The sequence below is a fragment of the Dipodomys spectabilis genome, unplaced genomic scaffold, assembly GCF_019054845.1.
Source record: "Dipodomys spectabilis isolate Male_0828 unplaced genomic scaffold, ASM1905484v1 ptg000003l, whole genome shotgun sequence".
NCBI lineage: Eukaryota > Metazoa > Chordata > Mammalia > Rodentia > Heteromyidae > Dipodomys > Dipodomys spectabilis.
In genome coordinates, this window is record NW_024870680.1 from 3,827,120 (window position 1) to 3,852,983 (window position 25,864).

Below are 25,864 nucleotides of genomic sequence, written 5' to 3' on the forward strand. Positions count from 1 at the left end.
AAAGTAGAATACCTCCTAAGCAGAAGGGTTTGTCAAATGAGGACAATACATGGGAGCCAGAAGGCAACCTGCATTGCCCCTACCTCACTGTTTAGTCTCAGAAAATAGCACAAGAACAGAGAAGTCAGAGGGAGGTAAGTGTAAAGCTGATTATGATTCTGAAGATATATGGAGAGGAAAGCAAATCAAAGAAGACATAAGTCACAAGGCTTTTCTTCGGTTTGGAGCCGGAGCCAATTACAGGAGCTACAGACTCCAGTGGAGAGCTCATGTTCCTGATGAAATGGATGAACTCTGATGACGCTGATCTATCTAGTTCCTGACTAGGAAGCCAATGTCAAGTGCCCACAGGCTGTCAGATCCTTCAGTGAAGAAAGGTTGACGTGGCATTCCTACCCCTCAGAGGATGACAAGAATTAACACTCCGGAGTAGCAGCCTGTCACCTCTGACTGTGGGTTTCAAATGGGGAGGAATGAGTTCTATGTGTCTTGACACAGTAAGGTGGCTTGAGAAGATGTCCTTTGAAGAGCCAGTATTGTTTCTATGTATGACAGCAGCCCAAGTGCTTTAAAGCCGCCCAGCTGTTCACCTGAGGGAAAGTGGGATGAGGGCACAGAATCAGTGGAAAACCAGTAAAAAGTGCAGCAGTCCAGCCCACTGGCTGCATTGAACATTGATGAAAGTGAACAAGGCGAGATAGGGCAGAGACAGGAGGGAGGAAATGGGAGAGAATGAGAGAACAGATGATACATGCAAAAGGAAGGAAATGTACTTATTACCTGAATTATGTAAAGGTAACCACGCTGTATATCATCTCTAAAACAACAAGAAAGTAATTTTAAAAATGAACAAATAAAGCCATCCAGCCCAGTAGAGGGGGAAGGGTTAAGTGTCTGAAGGCAACCCAGTCCTCATTTTGCTAAGAAAGCCAAAGAGCCTCTACAAAGGACAGAACTTACAGAAATGGGTATGTAGGAGAGCAAAAAGATACTGTTGATCTTCAAAAAGCATCTCCGTAACCCACAGCCTTCTTCCCAATAGTGTTAACTGCATTCTTACAGTGTACCATATGTGTAGTTTTTGGCTCTTACTGGTGTATTGAGCTGAAGAGCTGAGGGACAGTGCCCAGGCTCAGAGTTCAGGCCCCACGACTGGACCCAAAAAATAAAAAATAAAATGAATAATAAAAAAATAAAAACTCCCTGACTCAGCTTAATGTTGCCCAGGAAGTTAGGCTAGTTCCTAAATTACCAAAGCTGCCATTCTGGAGATGGCAACACATTGAGGAGTGGGGAGTCTTAATTGGAGAGTACAGGCAGGCAGACCATTCTGTTGCCTTAGAGGTGCTAAATCTTTAAACTGGACAAGAAACTCCTCTTCCCCAGCCCCTCAATTATTTTTTCAATTTGTCCACTTAAGCCACTGGCTTGAATTATGTTGGGAGTGCTGAGGAGTGTAGGAGATAGAAGAGCTTAATGCTCTTGCAATCTGTTTTTTGATCTTTGAACTCTGAGACCATTAGTGTTAGGGTTGAGTCACAACACAAATTTAATTGAATCTCTCCAACAGTTTAATTTTCCCCAAACCTCTGGTCTCAGGAGATTAACCTTTCATACTAGGACAGTGCTTTCCTTAAAAAGTACCAAGAAAAAGAGAGTACAAAATAATAAGCATTAACAGATACTCAAAAATGTCCTTTTTCTTTCTTGTGCTGACCTTGAAATCTCAATCCTCCTACCTCAGCCTTCCAAATGTTGGGATTATAGGCATATACCACCAAATCCGGCTAAAATTGCTCCATGGATTCTTGACATCAAAGATCTACATCTAGATCTACATTGTAAAATCTTTTAGGCATGTGTTAGACATCTGTGAAAATTTTAACTGTGAAATTAATACCACACTGTCAGTTAAGTAAAACTATAGACTTAAAAAAAGGAAATAACTGAGTTCATATCTGTAAGATCTGCCCCAGGCCATGCAGGCCCTGGGCAGACACCTCCTTACCTCTTGGCTAAGTTTCCACCCAGAATCTGTTACCTAGGTAACTGGCACACGTGGAAGCAGTCACCTCCCCCTCTTGCTAGATTACCTCTTGGGCCACCTCTGGTCACACCTCCCATATGACTATAGAAGGGTCCCAGGCCAAGGGTCACATCCAGATCCAATGTGGCCACACCTTTCCCTGAGCAGGTCACACCACTTCTTGACCCCGGCCTAGATAAGTCCTGGCCTAAAGGTGGGTCTCCTTTGGTAAATAAACTTTTTTTCCTGCCTGAACAGCACAATGATTTTCTCTTCATAAGCTGCCTAATGAAACCTACTTAATATACCTTACAATATCATCTTCCCAATCTCCTAGGTATCATAAGAGAACAGGGGACACAGCCAAAGGGAATGCAAAAATAACAAGAAAAAAACTTCAATGTTCCCAAAGCATTGGGGAATATATATCCAAAGCATCCATGAGGGAATCTTCTGTTGGTCTTAAAAGTAAAGGGGATTCCAATATTGGCAAAGCTGTGGCAAAGAGAAGAGGAGATATAGTATGGAATTTAATTGTGTTATCTCTAGAAACAGCCAATGTCTTCTTGTTGACAGGTTGGTGACGGAGATTCCACCATTCACCTTAACCAATGCCTGAGTCTTGAAAACTGGCAAACTTCTACACTTTTAAATAATTGCTTTACAAACAAAACCCTTTTACTGCTGTTAGATAGTCCCATAAGCTTCTCAAGCCCCAAATGAATGGACAGTATCTATTCAAGTCTTTCATCATTTTCCAACTAGTGTTCTGTTGTTGAAGAATTACAAAATATTTCTCTTCACTTATTTTCTTTTTAAGTTCTCATATACTTTAATATCTTTCTTTTGCAAAAGCAGTTTAAGAGTTCCCAAGTGAGTATCTAACACACTGTTTGATGAGTTTTGCAGAAAAATGTATCTATGTATCTATGCCTTCCTTTAACAAACTGTGCTGAGGGGAAAAGGGGCTGGGAAGGTGGCTCAGTGGTAGAGCGCTTGCCTTGCATGCATGAGCTCCTGGGTTCGATTCCTCAGCACCACATAAGCAAAAAAAAAAAAAAGCCGGAAGTGGCGCTGTGGCTCAAGTGGTAGAGCGCCAGCCTTGAGCTGAAGAGCTAAGGGACAAGGCCCAGGCCCAGAGTTCAAGGCCCACGACCAACCAAAAAAAAAAAGAATTTCAATAGATTCCTTACACTAAATATAAACTTTAATCCATGTTGGATTCTAAATATAACTGTAAAATCTACAACTATAAAACTTCTAGTAGAAAAATCTTTGTGACCCTTGAGTTAGGTGAAGACTTCCTAAACAGAACACCAAAAACAGAAACCAGAAAATAAAAACTGAACATTTGGACTTTATCCAAATTAAAAATTTCTTACTGTAAGCATTATGCCCACTTTTGGTCCTCAGCTCCACTCAGACCTGAGCCCCTCCTGCCCTGAAGTTCCCGCCATACAGCTGGTTCCTCCCTTTTTCCACCCAGACCCACTCCAACTCCCATCTACCTCACTTCCTACCCCCAGACCCTGCAGCTACCTAGATAGTGGAGGCTGCCACGTGCTTTCTCTCTGGGGAAAATATGGCTCCTCTAATAAACCTTGTAATAATCTTTCTCCTGTGCCTGCCTGCCTCCATTTGGTCCCCTAGGATGATGTGACAGACCTTTCACTTACCTACACACAATAGAATTTTAGACAGCCATTAGAAAGAATAATATTATCATTTGCAGGAAAATGGATGGACCTAGAATAAATCATGTTAAGTGAGATAAGCCAAGCTCAGAGAGACAAACAGCACGTTTTTCTTCCATATGCAGACGCCAGATCTAAAATAAACCAGGACATGGTAAATTTTACAGGACTCTCAAGCACACACACAGTATGCCTCACATACAGTATGAAAAAGAGGATGATATTCCTAGGGTAGGAACACAAATGCACAATGCCTATGTGCCTCTGATCATATTAATAATATTTATTGAAATGAACTCCAGGAAATGGAAAAAAAGTTTTTCTTTGTTGTTCTTTTTGTTTTCTTTCTTTTTGTCTTGTTTGTTCATTTATCTATTTTTGGAAAGGGTAAGGGGGGCACAGAAATGGAGGGGCAATGGGTGAACAAATGCAGCAGTGGTACTCACTAAATACTACGTTGAAAATTAACTATACAACTTATGGGTGGGAACAGGATGGAAAAACTGGTTGATAGTGAGGGAAGGAGTGTCCAAAAAGAAATGTACACTTTACCTGACTCATTTAACTGTAACTCCTCTGTACCTTTATGATAATAAAAAATTAAAAACTTCTGCCATATAAAATATGCCAAAAGGAGAAAAAAAAGAACCAAAGATAGGAAATAAAGTATTTTCAAATCATTTATTGACTAGAGTCAATATATAGAGAATATATATAGAAGAATATATAGAGAACTCTCAAAATTTAAAAATTATTGTCAAGTGGGTGGCTGCATACTTGTAATCCCAGCACTTTGTAGGCTTAGGCAGGAAGATTTTGAAATCCAGGCTGCCTGAATTGCACTAGCAAGTTCAAGGCCAGTCTAGGCTAAAGTGAAACCCTGTCTGAAAAACTAAATAAATAAATAAATAAATGAGGAAAGGAGGGAGTGAGGGAGGAGAACAAGAAGGGGAAAAGGGAGGGATGGAGAAAGGAAATAACCCATTAAAAAGGAAAAATATTTGAACAAACCAAGAAGACATTCAGAAAGCAAAAAAGTACATTAAAAATGTTCAGGGGCTGGGAAGGTGGCTCAGTGGTAGAGCGCTTGCCTTGCATGAGGCCCTGTGTTCAATTCCTTAGCACCATATAAGCAAAAAGAAAAAAGCCAGAAGTGGCGCTGTGGCTCAAGTGGTAGAGCGCTAGCCTTGAGCTGAAAAGCTGAGGGACAGTGCCCAGGCCCAGAGTTCAGGCCCCATGACCGGACCTCCCCCCCCCCCCCAAAAAAAAAAAAATTCAGTATCATTAGTCACTAGGGAAATATAAATTAAGACCATAATGAGATACTATCACACTAAATGATACTAACATTTGTTTGGTATGCCAAGTACTAACAAGAACACATAGCAAATGAAACTTTATACACTGCTGTTTTAAGTTTAAAACAGAAAAATTATGTTGGAAAAGTTTGGTAGTTTCATAAAACGTATAAAATTACCCAGGCTCTGCTGCCCAAAGCTTACTATCCTAGCTACCTGACAGGTACAAGTTGGGAGATTTTAGTTCAAGGACAACCGAGGGATAAAAATAGGGACTCTATCTTAACTAGTGGCTGGGCACAGTGATGTACATTTGTTGTCCTAAGCTACAGGAGAAGCATAATTGCTGGGTGTAGTGGCATATGCCTGTAGTATGCCAGTGACAAAGGATAGCATAAATAGCATAGCCCAGGTCTACCAAGGCATAAATTGAGACTTTATCTTGAAAATATCCAATCTATGGTGGAATGGCTCAAGTAGTAGAATGCTTGCTTAGCAAACTCAATACCCTGAGTTCAAACTCCAATATCACCAAAAATAAATAAATAAAGTATTCAGCCACCATATAGGAATTTTTATAGAGGCTTTATTTTTAAAGCTAAAATTAGAACTATCCAACTGTTCATTAATAGGTGAATGAACAAACTGTAGTAAATTCATACAATAGAATACTAGCTAACAATATAAGGGAATTGAATTACTGATGCAATCTAAAACAGGGACTATTCTAAAAGTAATTATGATGAATGAAAGCCAGGCAAAAAAGTTAAATACTGTATGATTTTATTTATATAGAACTCTAGAAAATATAAAGTATTTTATGACACAAAATAGGTTAATGTGGCTTAAACTATGGGAGGATCTACAAGACAAGAAACAAGGAGAACTAGGAAACTTTTAGCAGAAGTAGATACATTCCTTGTTGTGAGGAGCCCTGAGATCTGAGATCTCTTGGCTGAGAGATTGGAAGGACAATCTCTTAATAAAACTCCCAGAACACTGGGGGCTGGCTGGGGTCCTGGACAAACCACATGGTCCTGGCATAACACAAAACTCTGGGTCCCTGGGGAGAGACAAAAGCTTTATGCAAGTTGCTGAATTGTTTACTGTTTGCCTCTTCTTCCTAAGATATGGAAGTCACTTATCACTTGTACACAAGAACATGTCACATGTTGGTGCTGTAACTTCAAACTTCAACAATTCTTAACTTTCCCCACAAACTCAATAAAAACACTTGTTAGGACCACGAGCATCTGAAGCTGGCGGATCGGTTCAGATTCCTTGGTGCCCAAACTACAGTTCCACAGCCTGGTCTCCTGTTACTGTGCCTCTCTGGTCCCAGGGGACTGCCACACCTTGTCGATAATAATGATAAAACTTAGCAAGTACTAAGATATATCAAGAGTTATTAAATTGTATGTTAAAAATGTGCAGCGTATTACATGTCAATTATACCCCAGCTCTTAATAACAAATGTTCATTTTTTAGCAGACTTCTAAAAAAGGATAAAAATCTATGAGATACTAGTATCTGTTTAAAATACACACGTGCTCATGCATGTGTGCACAAACTTCACCAGTTTTTCTAAAAAGACTTAATTATCTTTGAAGGATGCTGGAGAATCTTATGTCCAGAGAATTCACTCCTCTTTGAATACTCATTTTTGAAGAGAAATAACTAAGCATTTATTCTGCATTTCCTATCATGCGTACACCTCTGAAGTGGATTAGATACATTGCAGATATTTTTTACAGCTAGTAAATGACAAAATTTTGAACTCCTACTGAATTAATACATTTAATCATTATATATAAATGGCTGCTAATTTCATACACACAAAAGCTAATCTTACATTTGTTTTCTGGTAGAAAAACACAACCAGCTATTCTAGCCCAATCAAAAAACTTTAAAAATCAGTTCAAACAAAATCTGAGCAAACATCTAAATCCTAATTACTGGAAACAGAGAAAAGTAAATACATTAGACCTTTGATTTTTCTAAAATGTATCTGAGAGACTTATTAATCAATTAAATCATGAAGACCTAACATGGATCTGAATTGAAAAGTAAAAATTTACATAAACCTAAAATGTCTGAGCCCATTATAAATCTGAACACTAGTCAATTAAAAATAAAAGAATTATTTGGCTTTACATGTGATAACAGCATCATAGTTATATTTGTTTGGGGGGGGTTTCTGTTGTTGTTTGGTTGGTATTGGGGCTTGAACTCTGGGCCTACGCGCTATCCTTCTGATCTTCAACTCAAGGCTAACGCTCTACCACTTGAGCCACAGAGCCACTTCTGGTTTCTGGTGGTTTATTGGAGATTGGAAATAAGAGTTTCACAGACTTTTAAGCCAGGGCTAGCTTTGAATCTCCATCCTCAGATCTCAGCCTCCTAAATCGCTAGGATTACAGGCATGAGCCACCGACCCCAGCTTGTATTTGTTTTTAAGACTGTCTCTTAAAGACATATACTAATGTATTTACTGATTACATGCTATGATTCAGGAATCTGCTTCCATGGAGAAGTCAGAGAACCTAAATTAAATAACATTATCCATAAGCTGATCAGTTTTGAAACTTGATACTTTAAGCCTTATGCCCACCTTCAGTCCTTAGCTCCACACAGACCTGAGCTCCTCCCTGCCCTTAAGTTCCTCACATACAGCTGGTCCCTCCATCTCTCCACCCAGACCCACCTGAACTACCATCTACCTCACTTCTTTCTCCTGTGTCTGCCTGCCTCTGCGTGGTCCCCTGGTATGGATATGACAGCTCCTTTCAGATACAATATTTCCTTTGGTCTAATTTTAAATAACTTTAATTTTTTATAATAAAAATGATTAATTATCCGTTCAATTTGCTTTGAATTTTCTATACAGATAAAAACTCATAAATTTTTATCAATAGTATGTCTACTCAAGACATACTTTATTCTTTTTTAAATAAGACTACCAAACAGGTATATAACCTCAGTACATTAAAAATTAAACTTCTTAGGGTTGAAGGCCTAGCTCAAGTGGTAGAGGATCAGCCAAGCAAGTATGAGGCTGAGATCAAACCCTAGTTCCTCCAAAAAAATAAAATTAGACCTGTTAAATTCTAGATGAGTCATTCCACATTTTCTCATATACACTCTACCTTGTACCATTCTCAGCACAAGGTAGATAACTATTTTAAACAGTAGTACATCTAGAAAACAATATCCAATAGGTCTCAGATAGGCCTAACTAGTGGTCGTCTCAAAAGCCCCAATTTCCTCCAGGAAATACTTCCCCAAACAACTTAAGAATTAATTGCTTCACAGTATGGAGGTTCCTCAAAAGACTTCACAAAGAACTCCCCTATGACCCAGCAATCCCACTTTTGGGCATTTACCCTAATGTTTACAAAAAAGACCACACTAAAGCTACCAGCACAACTATGTTTATTGCAGCATTATTTACCATAGCTAAGATATGGAACCAACCCAGATGCCCCTCAGTAGATGAATGGATCAAGAAAATGTGGTATATATACACAATGGAATTCTATGCCTCCATCAGAAAGAATGACATTTCCCCATTTGTTAGGAAATGGAAAGGCTTGGAAAAAATTATATTAAGTGAAGTAAGCCAGGCCCAAAGAAACATAGGTCCCATGGTTTCCCTTATTTGCAATATCTAGTACAGGTATGAGTCAAGCGGAAAAAGTCAGATAATGTGATGTTAGGAAAACGAACCCTCAAATATGTATTTTAATGTTTTTTTTTCTTTCATGCATGTGTTTCTAACACATTTATAAGATTATTTCTTTGTTGCTTTGTATATCCCTCCCCCACAGTGTAACCCCCGCTTTCACTATATTTGATGTCAGTATAACATGTGGAGGAGATGGAGACAAACAAGTCGTTTAAGGATTCAGGTGGACCTGTTGCAACAATGAGAAGTACAAAATGTCATGTCAAAACCAGCTTTACAATGTCGGTGTGGGGGGTATGATTGGGTGGGGGGGAGGGGGGAGGCTGGGAAGGGAGGTGAAGGGTAAACAAAGGAGGAGGCTGCAATGCTTGGTAAGAAATGTATGCATTATCCTGCCCATGTAATTGTAACCCCTCTGTACAGTATGTTCTCAAATAAAATAAAATTAAATTAAAAAAAAAAAAGAATTAATTGCTTCACTTTCTATTCTTCCTCAAAAACAATATTCTTCTAATTAGGTATCTATATACTGTCTGATCATTTGGTACCTGTTATTTGGTATGTGACAGGACAGTCATGAAACAACCACAAATGCTTCTTGTTGCTGTCAATGGCCCATGTGCCTGACTAATTTTATATGGCTCAAGAATGATGTTAGGGGGCTGGGAAGGTGGCTCAGTGGTAAAGTGCTTGCCTTGCATGCATGAGGCCCTGGGTTCGATTCCTCAGCACCACATAAGCAAAAAGAAAAAAGCCGGAAGTGGCGCTGTGGCTCAAGTGGTAGAGTGCTAGCCTTGAGCTGAAGAGCTGAGGGACAAGGCCCAGGCCCAGAGTTCAGGCCCCATGACTGGACCACCCTCCCCACCCCCAAAAAAAAGAATGATGTTAGAAACATCCACATAACCTTTGGCAGAAAAAAAGATTTCTCAACCCTGCTTATCTCAGAAGAGAATTTAAATCTTTATCTTTAAATTCCCATAGTTGATTGTTCACACGTTGCCTAAATGCAGTTTCTCCTTTGACTTGATAAATTTCTAAAAGAATATACAATATAGGGCTGGGAATGTGGCTTGGTGGTAGAGTGCTTGCCTAGCATTCTTGAAGTCTTGGGTTCCATTCCTCAGCATCCCATACAGAAAAAGCCAGAAGTGGCACTGTGGCACAAGTGGTATAGTACCAACCTTGAGCAAAAGAAGCTAAGGGACAGTGCCCAGGCCCCAGACCCTAAGTTCAAGCTCAGGACTGGCAATAAATAAATCAATCCTTGGTACCATGGATATTGGATATCTAGTTGTTGAGGATAGAGTTCAGTAACTACATGTCTATATTTATAACACATTGACAGTAGAGCTAAGCAGCCATAACTTGAAATAGCACAAAGTAAACTACACTGCTGTCACAAAATTATCATTGTATACATTAATACTGCCCACCAAAACCTAAATTTTATTTCATGCTATTTATCTAATTCTGTAGATGTTTCAGTCATTTAATGACATGCTACCTTTCAACCATCTAAACTTTTCACTTTAAATCACTCAATTAATTTACTTTTACTTTGTTTGGGGTACCATTTGTTTCTGGGAAGACAAAATTAAGGGCAGAAAACACTCAGTAGATCACAAATGATTTGAACACATCTGACTATAATATGGAAAGACTGAGATCTTCAAGCCAGGCAGTAAGTCCCTCACACCTGTAATCCTAGCTACTCAGGAAGCTGAGATCTGAGGATCGCAGTTCAATGCCAGCCCAGGCAGGAAAGTCTGTGAGACTTTTCTCTTCAACAAACTACCAAATAAACAAGAAGTGAAGCTTCTCAAGTGGTAGAGCTCTAGCCTTGAGCAAAAAGAAGCTCGGAGAGAACACCCAGGACCTGAGTTTAAGCCCCCAAGACCAGAAACAAAAAAAAAAAAAAAAAAAGAATTGAAAGCTTCATCAACGAAGCTACATAATGTAGGAATTTAAAGTTTTGGGGCCTGAAATTTGAGTTTTTCATTATTATATTACTGTGTTTGGTCAAAGCTGTGTGCAATAAATCCATAAATAAGGTAGGCTTTCTGTATTTTACTTAAGAGTTAGTTCTAAGCCCCACAAGCAACAACAAAAAATAAGAGTTTTCTAAGCCCCACAACCAACAACAAAAAAAAAGTTTTCAGATTCAGTGGGAGTGAATGGCAACTGATCTAGTTGCAGTCTCACATTTCTACAAAGTATAAAAGCAAGGAGTATGAGCCTTCAATGTCAACAGAACCAAAACAGAAACATGGGAAGAAATTAAATCTTAAGAGTTCAAGAAGAAAAATATTCTCATCCTGTTTCTTATACAAATTCATCTGGTTTATTCATCTACATTGTAGATATGCATATTTTAACTTATGAGACAATTCCTCTCATTACATAATAAAACACCCACTTACTGAGAAAAATCCAAAGAGAACAGTAAGTCCCTTCAGAGACAAGGGATCCTGCAAATGAGCCAAGGAAGCCTTTCTATATCTATTTTTCAAATGTTTCTGCATCATCATATTCCATGTTACACTACTTATGAAACTTTAATTATGAAATTAATATTATTCTTACCAGATTTAAGACCTGAAATTTTGAAGATGGCACTTGGTTTCCCATTCGTGACAAATCCTAGGAGTTGCCATACTGGCATTCCATTTGAATCAGGATAGGAAAAGTAGACAGATCCTCCCATTCCCTCAGGAAATGGAATTGTTCCCAACATAAAAACCACAACATGGTTGATACTTTCATAATCAGGCAAGTCAAAAACAAATTTATCCTCTGCCACTTGCTGTGCAGCTGTTTGCACCTAGAAAATAAGAAACTTGTCTTAGTTCAACCATTTGATGAGTTCCTATAACCCTTATATCACTCACTATAAACTATGTCACCAGCCTGGTTGATTGTGGTCATTACAGAAAAGATAATGTTAACATTATAGTCCCATTATAAAACTACCATATATGCCAGAAAAGTGTTTCCTTTATTAGAGAATCTAAAAACTCACATTTAGCCTTAAAATGATTACTTAATAAATGCAATCTTGGAGCTGGGAAGGTGGCTCAGTGGTAGAGCACTTACTTGCTTTGCATGCCTGAGGCCCTAAGCCAGAAGTGGCTCTGTGGCTCAAGTGGTAGAGCGTTAGCCTTGAGGTGAAGAGCTGAGGGACAGTACCCAGGCCCAGAGTTCAGGCCCCACGACCGGACCCAAAAATAAATAAATAAATAAACAAATAAATAAATGCGATCTTTTCAAAATGGTTACTCCTTTCAGAAGTACCACAAAAACCTTTTTCTTAAATTAACTACAGCTTAAGAATGTTTAAAAAAAAAGCCGGGCGCTGGTGGCTCACGCCTGTAATCCTAGCTACTCAGGAGGCTGAGATCTGAGGATCGAGGTTCAAAGCCAGCCCGGGCAGGAGAGACTGTGAGACTCCTATCTCCAATAAACCACCAGAAAACCGGAAGTGGCGCTGTAGCTCAAGTGGTAGAGCGCTCGCCTTGAGCTGAAGAGCTGAGGGACAGCACCCAGGCCCAGAGTTCAAGCCCCACGACCGACCAAAAAAAAAAGAATGTTAAAAAATGAAAGTTGTTAAAATTACCACATTACCAAGCTCTTATCCTCCTGTTTGAAAATACAGTATTTGAGCCAGCGCTGGTGGCTCACTGTATTCGTAGCTACTCAGGAGGTTGAGATCTGAGGATCGAGGTTCAAAGCTAGCCTGGACAGGAAAGTCCCTGAGACTCTTATCTCCAATTAAAACCCAGAAAACCGGAAGATGTACTGTGGCACAACATGGTAGAATGCTAGACTTGAGCTGAAAAGCTCAAGGACAACGTCCAGGCCTATAGTTCAAGCGCCATATCATAATGAAAATACAGCATTTGGGATAATTAAAATAGGTAAGCAGACCAGGCACATCTGTATTGCTAGATACTTGTGAGGCTGAGAACAGAGGGATGACAGTTTGAGATCAATGTAGGCAAGAAAAGTCTGTGAGAGCCCCTTCTCAACTATTTGTGTGCAGTGGCTCACAAATGTCATGAGAAGGTAAGACTGAGACTGAGAGCATGCAGGTGGTGGGCCAGCTTGGAGAGATGGAGAAAAGCTGGGTGAGATGACATATGCCTGTGAGCCCATCTAACAATAGAAGACCTAAAATCAACTAACTTTGTTACAGTAGGAAGCAAGATTCTATGCTAAACATAACCAGAAAATAAGAATGGAGGTATAGCTCATCAATATAGCACAAGGTTAGAAAATGTGATACTCTTGATTTCAAAATCCCTAATACCAGTAAAGAATAAAACAGATAAGCAATCTAGAATTAATTAGTTTGCAAGTTCTTGAAGATACCACATTAACAAGTTCAGCTACTCAAAATTTGTAACGCAAAACAATACAATAAATGACTTCTGCAATCACTTGTGGATGACAGAGCCAAAAATTCTGAGTTGGTGGACTCACATTCCCAGCTAGGATGAAAAAGGTTATGCTGTGCCTTCTGGTTTCAGTCCACATGCTTTGAATGAGTGTCTTCTTTAGTCTATTTAATGTCACATTCTACATTTTATACTTCTTTGTGGGTTTCCAATTTAAAACAGCCCAGATTTATAAAGTGTTAGCTAGAATTTCAAACTGTAAAAACACTATAAAATGCTTTATAGAGAAAATACAGTTTTGAGCCAGGCACCTATGGCTCATGCTTGTAATCCTAGCTATTCAGGAGGCTGAGTTCAAAGCCAGCCCAGGCAGGAAAGTCTGTGAGACTCTTATCTTCCAATAAACCACCAGGAAACAGGGAGTGGTGCTGTGGCTCAAGTGGTAGAGCGCTAGCTTTGAGCTAAAGAGCTGAGGGACAGCGCCCAGGCCCAGAGTTCAAGCCCCATGACCAACAAAAACAACAACAAAAACCCTAAGTGTTCCTCAGGCATGAGTTATAAAGAAGTTGAGACAGAAGTTCAATATTGATTAATCAACAATATCTATTATTAAATACATCTTTAAACAGAAAAGCTTAAAGTTATGATGTTCAAAAATTCTACCATGCTCAGACTGAGATCTGAGGATCATGGTTCAAAGCCAGGCTAGGCAGGAAAGTCTATGAGACTCTCCAATTAACTACCAAAAAAAAAGCAGGAATTGGTGCTGTGGCTCAAAGTCTTAGAGCACTAGCCTTGAGGAAAACAAACTCAGGGAAAGCAAGCACTCAGGCTCTGAGTTCAAGCCCAAGACTAGCACCAAAAAAACAAAGAAAAAAAAAAAGACAAGAGGGGAGGGGAGGGGAGGGGAGGGAAGGGGAGGGGAGGGGAGGGGAGGGGAGGGGAGGGGAGAGGAGGGAAGGGAAGGGAAGGGAAGGGAAGGGAAGGGAAGGGAAGGGAAGGGAAGGGAAGGGAAGGGAAGGGAAGGGAAGGGAAGGGAAGGGAAGGGAAGGGAAGGGGGGAGGGAGGGGAGGGAGGGAGGGAGAGAGGGATAGAAATGCAGTCAAGTTTCAAGATGTTCTTAGGTCATTTTGCCCTTCATTATACTACAGAATTTAAGTACAAAAAAAAAAAAAAAAAAGAATTTAAGTACCAAAGACCCACACTCCAACTCCCCCACAAAAAGTCTTTTCTTGGAGAAGCGACTAGATAAATAGAAATGAAATATCTATTTATCAGAAATGAAATTTGGTGTTCACGGCTGGTGAGGCTGCTCAGTTGGTAGAGCACTTGCCTACCACACGTAGGAGGATCTGGGCTCAGTGTTCAATCCCAGGAAGGATTGGGAATCCCCAGGGGAGGGAAAGGGAAGAAGGAAGAGGGAAGAGAGGAGAGAGAGAGAGGAGAAAGAGGAGAGGGGAGAGAGGAGAGAAGGGGGAGATAATCAGCTTGAGTAAATACACACATATATTCATATAGCTTTTTTCTTTAAAAACATGCATTTTTAATATCATCTACTAATTAAACTCATCTGAGTCCCATGCCAGTTCCAAATTGGTCCCTTCATTTTCTCTATCCACAACAGGAGCAATCCAAAATCTCCCTAGCGTTACCAACTACCCTCACCCCTACTGGGGCTTTCTGCCATTCAAAAGACAAACTGAGTTGAACTACAGGTGCTTGCACAGGATACATTACCAAAAGCTAACTTTAAAAAAATTAACAAAAAGGCCCTAATATTTAATAAAGTAGGGACAAAGAAGAAAAGAAAAGAACTCTAAGTGAAAGGAGTCGAGTTTAAAAACATTATCTCTGTAAGGTTTGTTTCTAAAGAAACAAGATCTTTTCCCCCACCCCCAGATTATTCCTTAACAATTTCAGGTGCCGATCTCATTTACAAAATCTATCAAGAGAGTTAACCTCTTCTGCCCAATAAGAAACATTTGGCTCACACCTAAATTTAGGGCATTACAAGCAGCAAACTTTGAAATAAGCTAAGCACGGTTTTTACTACGAACCTTCCTTCCAAAGGAACCCAACAGAGATGCACACTACCCAAGCAACCTCAATCTCGGAGAAAGTTAGCTGCACACAAAAATCCCAGGTTTACTTCTAACTTAGGTTATGAGTTTGGACGAGTACTGACACTTAAGCTCAGGTTTAAATTCCTCAGCTTCAGAATTGGAATAGTGACCATCACTGAAGTCATTTGGCTCAACTGCCAATTGGTCGCTTCACAAAAGGCAGATATAACAAGAGAGACACAGGGTGCGCGGCGCTCAGCCTTACAGGGTGACTACTATTCAAATACGAATAGGGCACCTGGCACCCCGCGTCCACCTCACACACCCGAGTGCACCCCGCGTCCACCTCACACACCCAAGCGTCCACCCCGCCACCTCACACACCCGAGCGTGCACCCCACCACCTCACACACCTGAGTACACCCCGCGTCCACCTCACACCCGAGTGCACCCCGCGTCCACCTCACACACCCAAGCGTACACCCCGCCACCTCACACACCCGAGTGCACCCCGCGTCCACCTCACACACCCAAGCGTCCACCCCGCCACCTCACACACCCGAGTGCACCCCGCGTCCACCTCACACACCCGAGCGTGCACCCCACCACCTCACACACCCAAGCGTACACCCCACCACCACACACCCGAGCGTGCACCCCGCGTCCACCTCACACACCCGAGCGTGCACCCCGCGTCCACCTCACACACCCGAGCGTGCACCCCGAGTCCACCTCACACACCCGAGCGTGCACCCCAGTCCCACTTCACACACCCGAGCGTGCACCCGCGTCCACCTCACACACCCGAGTGCGCCCCGCGTCCACCTCACACACCCAGCACCCCAGTCCCACTTCACACACCCGAGCGTGCACCCCGCGTCCACCTCACACACCCGAGTGCGCCCCGCGTCCACCTCACACACCCGAGCGTGCACCCCAGTCCCACTTCACACACCCGGCATCCCGCTCGGCCCTACAAAGGGTGACTGCTATTCAAATACCAAGAGTAGGGTGCCCGGCATCCCGCGCCCACCTCATACCCCCAAGCTTGCACAACAGACCACGCGCGAGTTCGCCCGCGCCTCGCACCGGCGCCCCGCCCCGAATCCTCCCAGGCCCGTTCCCGAGGCATCCCGCCCCGTCCTCACCAGCCTCCCCGCCACCAGGCAGCCAAACATGGCGGCAGCGGCGGCTCGGCTCAGCCGGCAGAGCCCTGAACAAGAGAATAGGAATCCAGCGGCTACAGTCGTAATGGAGCCCAAGAGCCTTCTAGAATTTGCCAGAGGACGCCGGTCCCACCATTACATAGCGACCGGGACAGAGGCAAGGAACGCCTTCTGCCCCTACGACCTCTGACCCTCCCTTCACTAGCGCGCCCCTCAGGAATGAGCACTTCCGGGCCTTACCCCCGCTTCTTCCTTCTAAGGGGAAAAAGTGAGCCAGGACCAGTAGGAGACTACAAGTCCCATAGTGCACTGCGAAGACTTTCGGGAAGGAAAAGCCCGGCCAATTTGAACGTTGTGATTGGCTAACCAATGTTCTCTGTCCTCTGACAGTCGGAGTACGAAATTTTCTAGTATGGTGCTGGAGAAAGGTGTTTCTAAAGTTCCTGTGATCAGTGGCGTGCTTTTACAATAATCGCCTCACGACATCCTTACAAAACCCCCAGGAGATAAGAATAGTAATCTCCATTTCATAGCTTAGGAAGTTGAGCTTCGGTATGGTCAGCCCCCAATCTTTCTTTACACAACAGTACTTACCGGGTCTGAGTTTCAAGTCCTACCCCAACTAATGGGTACTTTTTGTAATGTCTCACGTGCACTAATTTTTAGCAGGTTTTGGACTTGTTTACAATGCCGTTCTAGCTCTTTCCACTTACTATCCCCAGGAATTTACTGTACAACTATGTGCAACTTATATAACTACTTTGTGCCGCTGTGGACCCCTTTGTAAAGAAAAGGAGGAGGCTGCAATGCTTGATAAGAAATGTACTCATTATCTTGCCAGTGTAATTGTAACCCCTCTTCACAGTATGTTCACAAAAAATTAAAATTAAAATTAAAAAAAGATTAAATGAAAAATAAATAAAAAAATAAAAAAAATTTAAAATAAATGAATAAATAAAAATTAAAAAAAAAGAACAGCAATTGTGCCTATCTCCTACGGTTGCTGAGAGGATTAACACTGAGAATATACGTACTGCCTGGCAGTGGTTAGTTTTATTGTAAAATGTCCGTTTTGTGGGTTTTTTTTTTTTTCCCTATTGCATTTGCAGGAAAGATTAATAGGAAATACAAAACAATAGTCAAGGTAAGCGGCACCAAGTTCTTATTGCTACCAGTACTCATTCTTTCATGACTTCAATTCCCTTTCCTTTGGGGATGGGAGATAGTATGAGGTCTTTACACAACTTGAAATATCTGCACTTGGTTACTAGTCATAAACACATCTGTATTCCCAGCCCAGGTTATTATATATGAAGCATCAGTCCCGGGCCTACCTGGTAAACTGACTACCTATTTTTATCTCAGATGATACTTTGCTATAGCTGAGCCAAAATGAAATGGTACGTAAAGCTCTACCAGTACCTCCAACTCTTTACCTAAGGAGTTCCAGAATAGAAAGATCATTCATTCATAATGACACTCTTTCATAAGTGGCAGTCACATTGCCTGGACTCAGAGCTCATTTCTGCCACTTAGACTAGTTAGCCTAACATTCCTGTGCTTCCTTTGTTTCATCTTGAAAAATGGGATAATTGTATTCACCTAAATAAGGTTGAGTTTTTACATGTGAAGTACTACATAGTGGCCAAATTATAGCTTAGAAAGTGTGTTTACCATTATTTTTCCTAATCGTCCACATCTACTGCATACCCACCTTCTGCCCTGAGCATGTATTTTATTCTCACACTTTTCAAATTTATGTGTTTATGCAACTTGTTTTATCTGTCTATACTATGCTCTTGGTAGTTTCTTACACATCCTCAATTTTCCTCATGAATCTTTCTGTGACTCAACCAATAATTCTTTCCTTCTACGCTAATTTTAGTGGATTAAGCCACTAGCCACTAGCTGGCTAGTTTAAAAATTTCCTAATAAACTACATTTGCTGTTTATTAATTGTGCCAGTCTTTATTATGTGGGACTTGAGCTTTTCTCATTTTACTGGCAAACTAAGTTATAGATTGGACAAAGAATTAGAGGAAGCAGTTTTAGTGCTCCTTTTCCAAACTTGAAATCCAGTCTCCAATCCACCAAACTATATTGTTTCCAAAACTAGGAAAAAAAAAAAAAAGTTCTTTAAGAGGGGCTGGGAATATGGCTTAGTGATAGAGTGCTTGCCAAGCATGCATGAAACCTTGGGTTCAATTCCTCAGTACCACATAAACAGAAAAAGCTGGAGGTGACACTGTAGCTCAAGTGGTAAAGCACTCACCTTGAGCAAAAGAAGCTCAGGGACAGTGCCCAGGCCCTGAGTTCAAGTGCCAGGACTGGCAAAAAAAAAGTCTTTACGAAAAAATATATATCTAATGATGAGAGCTCTTTGAAATAGCAGACATGAGAGAGATTGGATCTCCCATTTGCAGTGCATGTTAACCACTACTAAAAGCCATAATTTTGGTCCTTAAGGATACTTCCAACCTCTAAAACACATGATTCAATGAAACAAGTTCATTTAACTTTGGCCAGAGAATCCAAAATTCTGAATTCGGACTTAAGCTTTCTTATTACTCTAGCAATTATATCACATATTTCATTTTTTGGAGCATTAGGTTTTGCTCTACTTAAGTAATTGAATTGATATTTGAATACAGCAGAAACATTTCACCTCTTCTAGAAATTTCTCCTTTTCCAAAACAAAGAAATAGACATGGAAATTCCATCTTCTTTGAACTAGAATAGAATTGTCACTCCAAATGACAATATATCCATGAAAATTGTTAAAATGGAAAATGATTTAGCACAGCAGAGGAAGATCAAATTTAGATACCAAAAGAGAAAGATCACAGGGCTAGGAAGGTAGCTCAGTGGTAGTGCTTGCTTTGCATGCATGAGGCTCTGGGTTCGATTCCTCAGCACCACGTAAACAGAAAAAGCTGGAAGTGGTGCTATGGCTCAAGTGGTAGTGCACTAGCCTTGAGCTGAAGAGCTGAGGGACAGTGCCCAGGCCCAGAGTTCATGCTCCACAACCGGTAAAAAAAAAAAAAAAAAAAAAAAAGATGGGCTGGGAAGGTGGCTCTGTGGTAGAGCGCTTGCCTTGCATGCATGAGGCCCTGGGTTTGATTCCTCAGCACCACATAAGCAGAAAAACACCAGAAGTGGTGCTGTGGCTCAAGTGGTAGAGCGTTAGCCTTGAGCTGAAGAGCTGAGGGACAGCACCCAAGCCCAGAGTTCAGGCCCCAGGACCAAACCAAAAAAAAAGAGTGAGCGAGAGCGAGAAAGAGAGAGAGAGAGATCACTATCAAAGAAGCTCCAGAAATGGAGACACCAGTGGCCTCAGAAGATAAGTATGAAACTGAAGACAGAAGAGATTGTTAAAATCAGTACAAGTTTTTTGTATCACTCTCATATATACTTTGCTAGGGCTAATTGTTATGAAATCTCTAGGAGAAAAAGTGGACTAGATATGCTATACACTAAGAAAATAGCTGTTATAAAACAATGGTTGTGGGACAAGGCCACCATATATACATTAGGCCTTGAATAAGAGAACCTTGACAAGAGACAAGCACATGGTTTGGTAAGTCAAACTTTACAATGTAGGGGCTGGAAAGGTGGCTCAGTGGTAGAATGCTTGCTTTCGATTTCTCAGCACCACATAAGCAGAAAAAGCTGGAAGTGGGGCTGAGGCTCAAGTGGTAGAGGGCTAGTCTACAGCTGAAGAGCTAAGGGACAGCACCCAGGCCCAGAGTTCAGGCCCCACGACCGACAAAAGAAAAAAAAAAGAAACCACAAAACTTGACAATGTAGGCCTTGTCCACCCAAAGAGTGACTTTTTTTTAACACATCTATGTGGAATATGAGGCTATGCTTTCTCTATGATCCTTTCAAACAGGGATCTCTTTTTTTAATATCAACTATAAAGGATATGGATAACTTTTTTAAACCCAACACTCACTCATAATTAAAAAAAGAATCAACAGAGTCTGGGATGTAGCTCACGGTAGAGCACTTGCATAGCAGGTACAAGGCCCCTGGGTTTCACCACTAGCATTGAAAAGAGAAAAAAAGAAAAAGATGAACTTCCTCAACCCGTTAACAGGAATATATACAAAACCACAGCTATGATCATACTTAGAAAGGCTGTATGTTTTCTTTCTTAAGATCAGGAAGGAAACAAAGATGTCTGCTTAGCCATTTCTAGTCAATGAGACTTCCAACCAAAAAAAAGAAAAACTAGTAATATCAGTGAAGTTGATAAGTGTGAAATCAGAATGCTTCTATACTTAAATAAAAAATGAAATTAAGAAGATAATTCTATGTAAAGATGGCATTGGTTCAGTTTATACTTGCACATGCTAAGCAACTGTGTGCACCTAGCTTATATTCATAGAAATTGACAACCTGCTAAAATTTACAAGTAATTGCAAAGGATTCAGAAAATCCAAAACTATTTTGGGGGAAATTTCAAAACTTCTACAACAGTAAGCAAACCAATATGGTATTGACACAGGGGTAGTAGATATATAGATGAACAGAATAAAAGTGAGAGTCAAACAATATTTTGTAATTATGTAGTTTCCTGTGTTTAAAAAATGAACTTAAAGCCTGGCACAGGTGGCTTCTGCCTGTAATATCAGTAGGATGGTATCTGAGGATTGAGGTTTAAAGTTCAGCCTGGCAGGAAAGTCCATGATACTATCTCCTATTAATTACAGAAAAAAGCCAAAAGTGGCACTGTGGCTCAAGTGGTAGAGTGCTAGCCTTGAGCAAAAGAGCTCAGGGACAGCGCTCAGGCCAAGAACAGAAGAGTTCAAGCCCCAGGAACAGGGGAAAAATTTTAAAACGAATCAAAAATCTTTGTAAAAGACTGGGAATATGGCATAGTGATAGAGTGCTTGCCTAACACACATGAAGCCCTGGGTCTGATTCCTAAGTACCACATAACCGGAAAAAAAAAAAACAGAAAAGGTGCTGTGGCTTAAGTGGTAGAATTCTAGCCTTGAGCAAAAGAAGCTCAGGGACAGTACTCAGGCCCAGGACTGGCAAAAACAAACAAAAAACAAAACTGTAAAAGTTAAAACTATAAATTTCTTTGAAGAACCATGCCCTTGGATTTGGAAAAGGTTGCTACTAGGCAACCCTGTGTTCCAGGAAAGCCCACACCCAGAGTACAAGAGTGCCTCAAACATAGTGTGAAACTAAAAGAGCCAGAGGCTTGGGCCACAGTTCTAGTAGTAGTGTTAAGCATGAGGCCCACTGTTCAATCTTAGTAGTAATGTTAAGCATGAGGCCCAGTGTTCAATCTCTAGTAACATTTATGACTTTATCCAAGCAGAAATTTACCTAATCTATCTCAGGCTAGGGATAAAGTTCATTAATAGAGCACTTGCTTGTAACATGCAAGGCTTTGGAGTCAAATATGTGCATATACACACACATAGATGCCCCCAACATATTCCTGACACTAGTATTAGAACCCAACTTAATGCTCCTAATACCACTCTTAATGGCTTTATTTATGATACTTGAGGAAATTATACTAGAAAAAAACAACCAGAATTACTCAAAGGCAATGAAGAGTCATGGATCTAGGTGGTTGTAGTCAATCACTATAAGTACACTTCAATCACTTCACCCATAGGATGTACTCATACATACTAACAATGTTCCTCCTTTCCTATCAATGAAAAAAGAGAGTCATGTTTTCCAATTATTAGATGAATTGGAACAGATAGACATGGCACTCTAGACACTAACACTGCTAACAGTATTGATTATATAAGTGAAATGTCAGCAAGTGAAACTGAGTCTTCAAATGATTACATATTAGCTCAAATACTGAATGTATTCTTAAGAACTGAGAGAAAAAGATGCTTTTGTCCAGTAGCCATGCAAAAAAGAACTCACAATGTGATATTCTGACTTAAAATTCTGTATCACTATAAAATGCCTGTGGCTCATGTCTATAATCCTACTCAGGAAGATGAGACCTGAGGATGAAGGTTCAAAGCCAGCCCACGCAGGAAGTGAGACACTTATCTCCAATTAACCACAAAAAGCTGTGGTTCTAGTGGTACAGTGCTAGCCTGAGCACAAGAGCTCAGGGAGAGTGCATAGGCCCAGAGTTTAAAGCCTCCCAGACTAACAAAACAAAACAAACACAACACAAAAAGAAACGTGAATCAACTCATTTTGCTTTAAAAAAAAAAAAAAAAGTGGCAGTATTGTCTTGTATGATGCTTGGAAATCAAAACTGACTTCCTATAAAGCTGCACTGCTTAAGCTCCTATGAAAATTTCTTTTTGTCGGTCATGGGGCTTGAACTCTGGGCCTAGGTGCTATCCCTCAGCTCTTCGGCTCAAGGTTAGTGCTCTACCACTTGAGCCACAGCGCCACTCCTGGTTTGCTGGTGGTTCGGCTCAAGGTTAGTGCTCTACCACTTGAGCCACAGCGCCACTCCTGGTTTGCTGGTGGTTTATTGGAGATAAAAGTCTCACAGACTTTCCTGCCTAGACTGGCTTTGAACCACAATCCTAAGATCTCAGCCTCCAAAGTAGCTAGGATTATAGGTGTGAGCCACCAGCGCCCAGCTAGCTGTCCTATGAAAATTTCTAATGGAGAAAGTGAAGGATCCACTGAACCGAGACAGTAAACTGTGATTATGCTTTCCTCTTCGTTAAAGCATTACATTAACAGGAAAATAAACCTTGCTTCAGAGATGCTTGAAAGTGCCTAATGTTGTTCAGGATATTATACAAAAAACATCAGTAAGGGATGACATTGTCCAAAAACGAATGTACTCTTTACCTGACTGTGGCCCTCTGTACATCACCTTTATAATAATATTAAACATACAAAAATAAATCCAAAAAATGTATATAGAAACAAAATTTTGCCGGGCATTGGTAGCTCACGCCTATAAACCTAGCTACTCAGGAGGCTGAGATCTGAAGAGCATGGTTCAAAGCCATCCTGAGCAGGAAAGTCCATGAGACTCTTATCTCCAAAAAACCAACAGAAAACTGGAAGTGGCACTGTGGCTCAAGCGGTAGAACGCTTGCCTTGAGCTGAAGAGTCCAGGGACAGTGCCCAAGCCCAGTTCAAGCCCCACAGCCAACCAAAAAAGAAACAAGAAAAAAAATTTTTTTATTAATCTTGATTCTTTGTATGTGCCAATCCTGAGGCTTGAACTCAGGACCTGGGTACTATCCCTGAGCTTTTTTGTTTTCAAGGCTATAGCTCTTACCACTTCAGCCACAGGTCCACTTCAGGCTTTTTAGTGGTTAACTGGAGACTATCCTGCTCAGACTGTCATCCTTAGCTCTTAGCCTCCTGAGTAGCTAGGATTATAGGCATGAGCCACTGGTACCTGGTAAATTTTATTAACTAAAAAAAAGAAACTGGGCAAAATCTAGTCTTTTGTATTTTCCTGGTTCACCTCATTTTATCTTCTACCTAACTTTATGACTGACTACTCAGGATTTTTTCATTCTGCTTTTTAAAAAATTTTAATTGTGAAAATACCGTACAGAGGGGTTACAATTACATGGGCAAGGTAATGAGTACGTTCATCAAGCATTGTTGCCTCCTCCTTTGTTTCCCCTTCCCTTCCCATCCCCCCCCCTCCAGCAAAGTTGTAAAGTTCGTTTTCCAACATAATGACTTATATATCTCATTGTTGCTGTGGGTCCACCTGTATCCCTATATAAGTGGTTTGCTTTTGCCCTTCCCCTCCACAAATTATACCAACATCAAATACAATGAAAGCAGGGGTTATACCGTGGGGGTTTAACAAAGAAATCATCTTATAAATCTGTTAGAAACAATCGCAATAAAGAAAAAGCATTTGATACTTACCTTGGGATTCATTTCACCTAACATCAACTTATCTGACCTTTTCTGCTGTCTCAGACATACACTAGTTATTGCAAATAAGGGAAACCATGGGACCTGTGTTTCTTTGGGCCTGGCTTACTTCGCTTAATATAATTTTTTCCAAGTCTTTCCATTTCCTAACAAATGGGGCAATGCCATTCTTTTTGATGGAGGTATAGAATTCCACTGTGTATATATACCACATCTTCTTGATCTATTCATCTACTGAGGGGCATCTGGGTTGGTTCCATATCTTAGCTATGGTAAATAGTGCTGCAATAAACATAGTTGTGCTGGTAGCTTTAGTATGGTCTTGTTTGTGACCACTTAGGTATATGCCCAAAAGTGGGATTGCTGGGTCATAGGGGAGATCTATGTGGAGTCTTTTAAGGAATCATTCTGCTTTAAGTAAATGCAATTCACCAAAGTCTAAGACCAAAAAATACTCTCAAGCTGGTAAGATCTACTTATCTAAGTCAATTCTTTTTTTTTTAAAGAAAAGAGGGCAACAACTCACTATACTCACTAGACATACTCTTATCTGATCCTATGTTTAACCTTCTAAGTACTTTCCTTTTTCTAATCACATTTCCACTGTTATGAATGGTTAATGATAAATATAGAAGCAAGACAACAGTATATGTTCTAGCTCTAAAGAATTTTAACTGGGGCTGGGAAGGTGGCTCAGTGGTAGAGCACTTGCCTTGCATGCTCAAGGCCCTGGGTTCAATTCCTCAGCACCACATAAGAAAAAAGCTGGAAGTGGCGCTGTGGCTCAAGTGGTAGAGCGCTAGCCTTGAGCTGAAGAGCTGAGGGACAGTGCCCAGGCCCAGAGTTCAGGCCCCACGACCGGACCCAAAAAAAAAAAAAAGAATTTTAACTGTAAATATGAAACTATGGCAGAAGAAAACTATTAAAGATATGAAACTATTAAGGCATACAATTTCCAATAACCATAAATAAAATTAAAATCCACTTAGAAAGCCAGGTGCTGGTGGCTCATGCCTATAATCCTAGCTACTCACAAGGCTGAGATCTGAGTATAGCAGTTTGTAGCCAACCTGGGAGCAGGAAAATCTGTTAAGACTCTTATCTCCAATTGACCACCAAAGAGCTGGAAGTGAAACTGTGGCTTAAGTGGTAAGAATACTAGCCTTGAGCAAAAAAACCAGGGACAGCAGACCTGAATTCCAGCCCCAGGAACAATGTGAGTATGCATGCAGGTACATGCACGTGTGCACGCATGCGTACACACACACACACACACACACACACACACACACACACACACACACACACACACACACACACACACACACACACACACACACACACACACACACACACACACACACACACACACACACACACACACACACACCCCAGATCTTTTTTTTTTTTTTTTTTGTCGTTCCTGGGACTTGAACTCTGGGCCTGGGCGCTGTCCCTCAGCTCTTCAGCTCAAGGCGAGCGCTCTACCACTTGAGCTACAGCGCCACTTCTGGTTTTCTGGTGGTTTATTGGAGATAGGAGTCTCACGGTCTCTCCTGCCCGGGCTGGCTTTGAACCGCGATCCTCAGATCTCAGCCTCCTGAGTAGCTAGGATTACAGGCGTGAGCCACCAGCGCCCGGCTCACACCAGATCTTATTATATGGCAAATAA

The 25,864-nt window shown here is 41.0% G+C and overlaps 1 protein-coding gene across 4 annotated transcripts in view; it reads right to left on the bottom strand.

Annotated features, from left to right (window-relative positions):
* Window positions 1-16,527, bottom strand: part of Hikeshi (heat shock protein nuclear import factor hikeshi) — a 32,915-nt gene extending 16,388 nt beyond the window's left edge. The window contains exons 1-2 of one of the 4 annotated variants that reach the window (XM_042688186.1): window positions 16,309-16,527; window positions 11,287-11,524 (exon numbers count right to left, since the gene is read on the bottom strand). In XM_042688186.1, coding sequence (XP_042544120.1) covers window positions 11,287-11,524; window positions 16,309-16,338 — 268 coding nt within the window. In that variant the 5' untranslated portion in view covers window positions 16,339-16,527. Of the gene's footprint in view, window positions 1-11,286; window positions 11,525-16,308 lie in introns of those variants that run through there. The other 3 variants (XM_042688193.1, XM_042688206.1, XM_042688200.1) reach the window with 3 other exon arrangements.
* Between the last annotated feature and the right edge of the window lie 9,337 nt (window positions 16,528-25,864).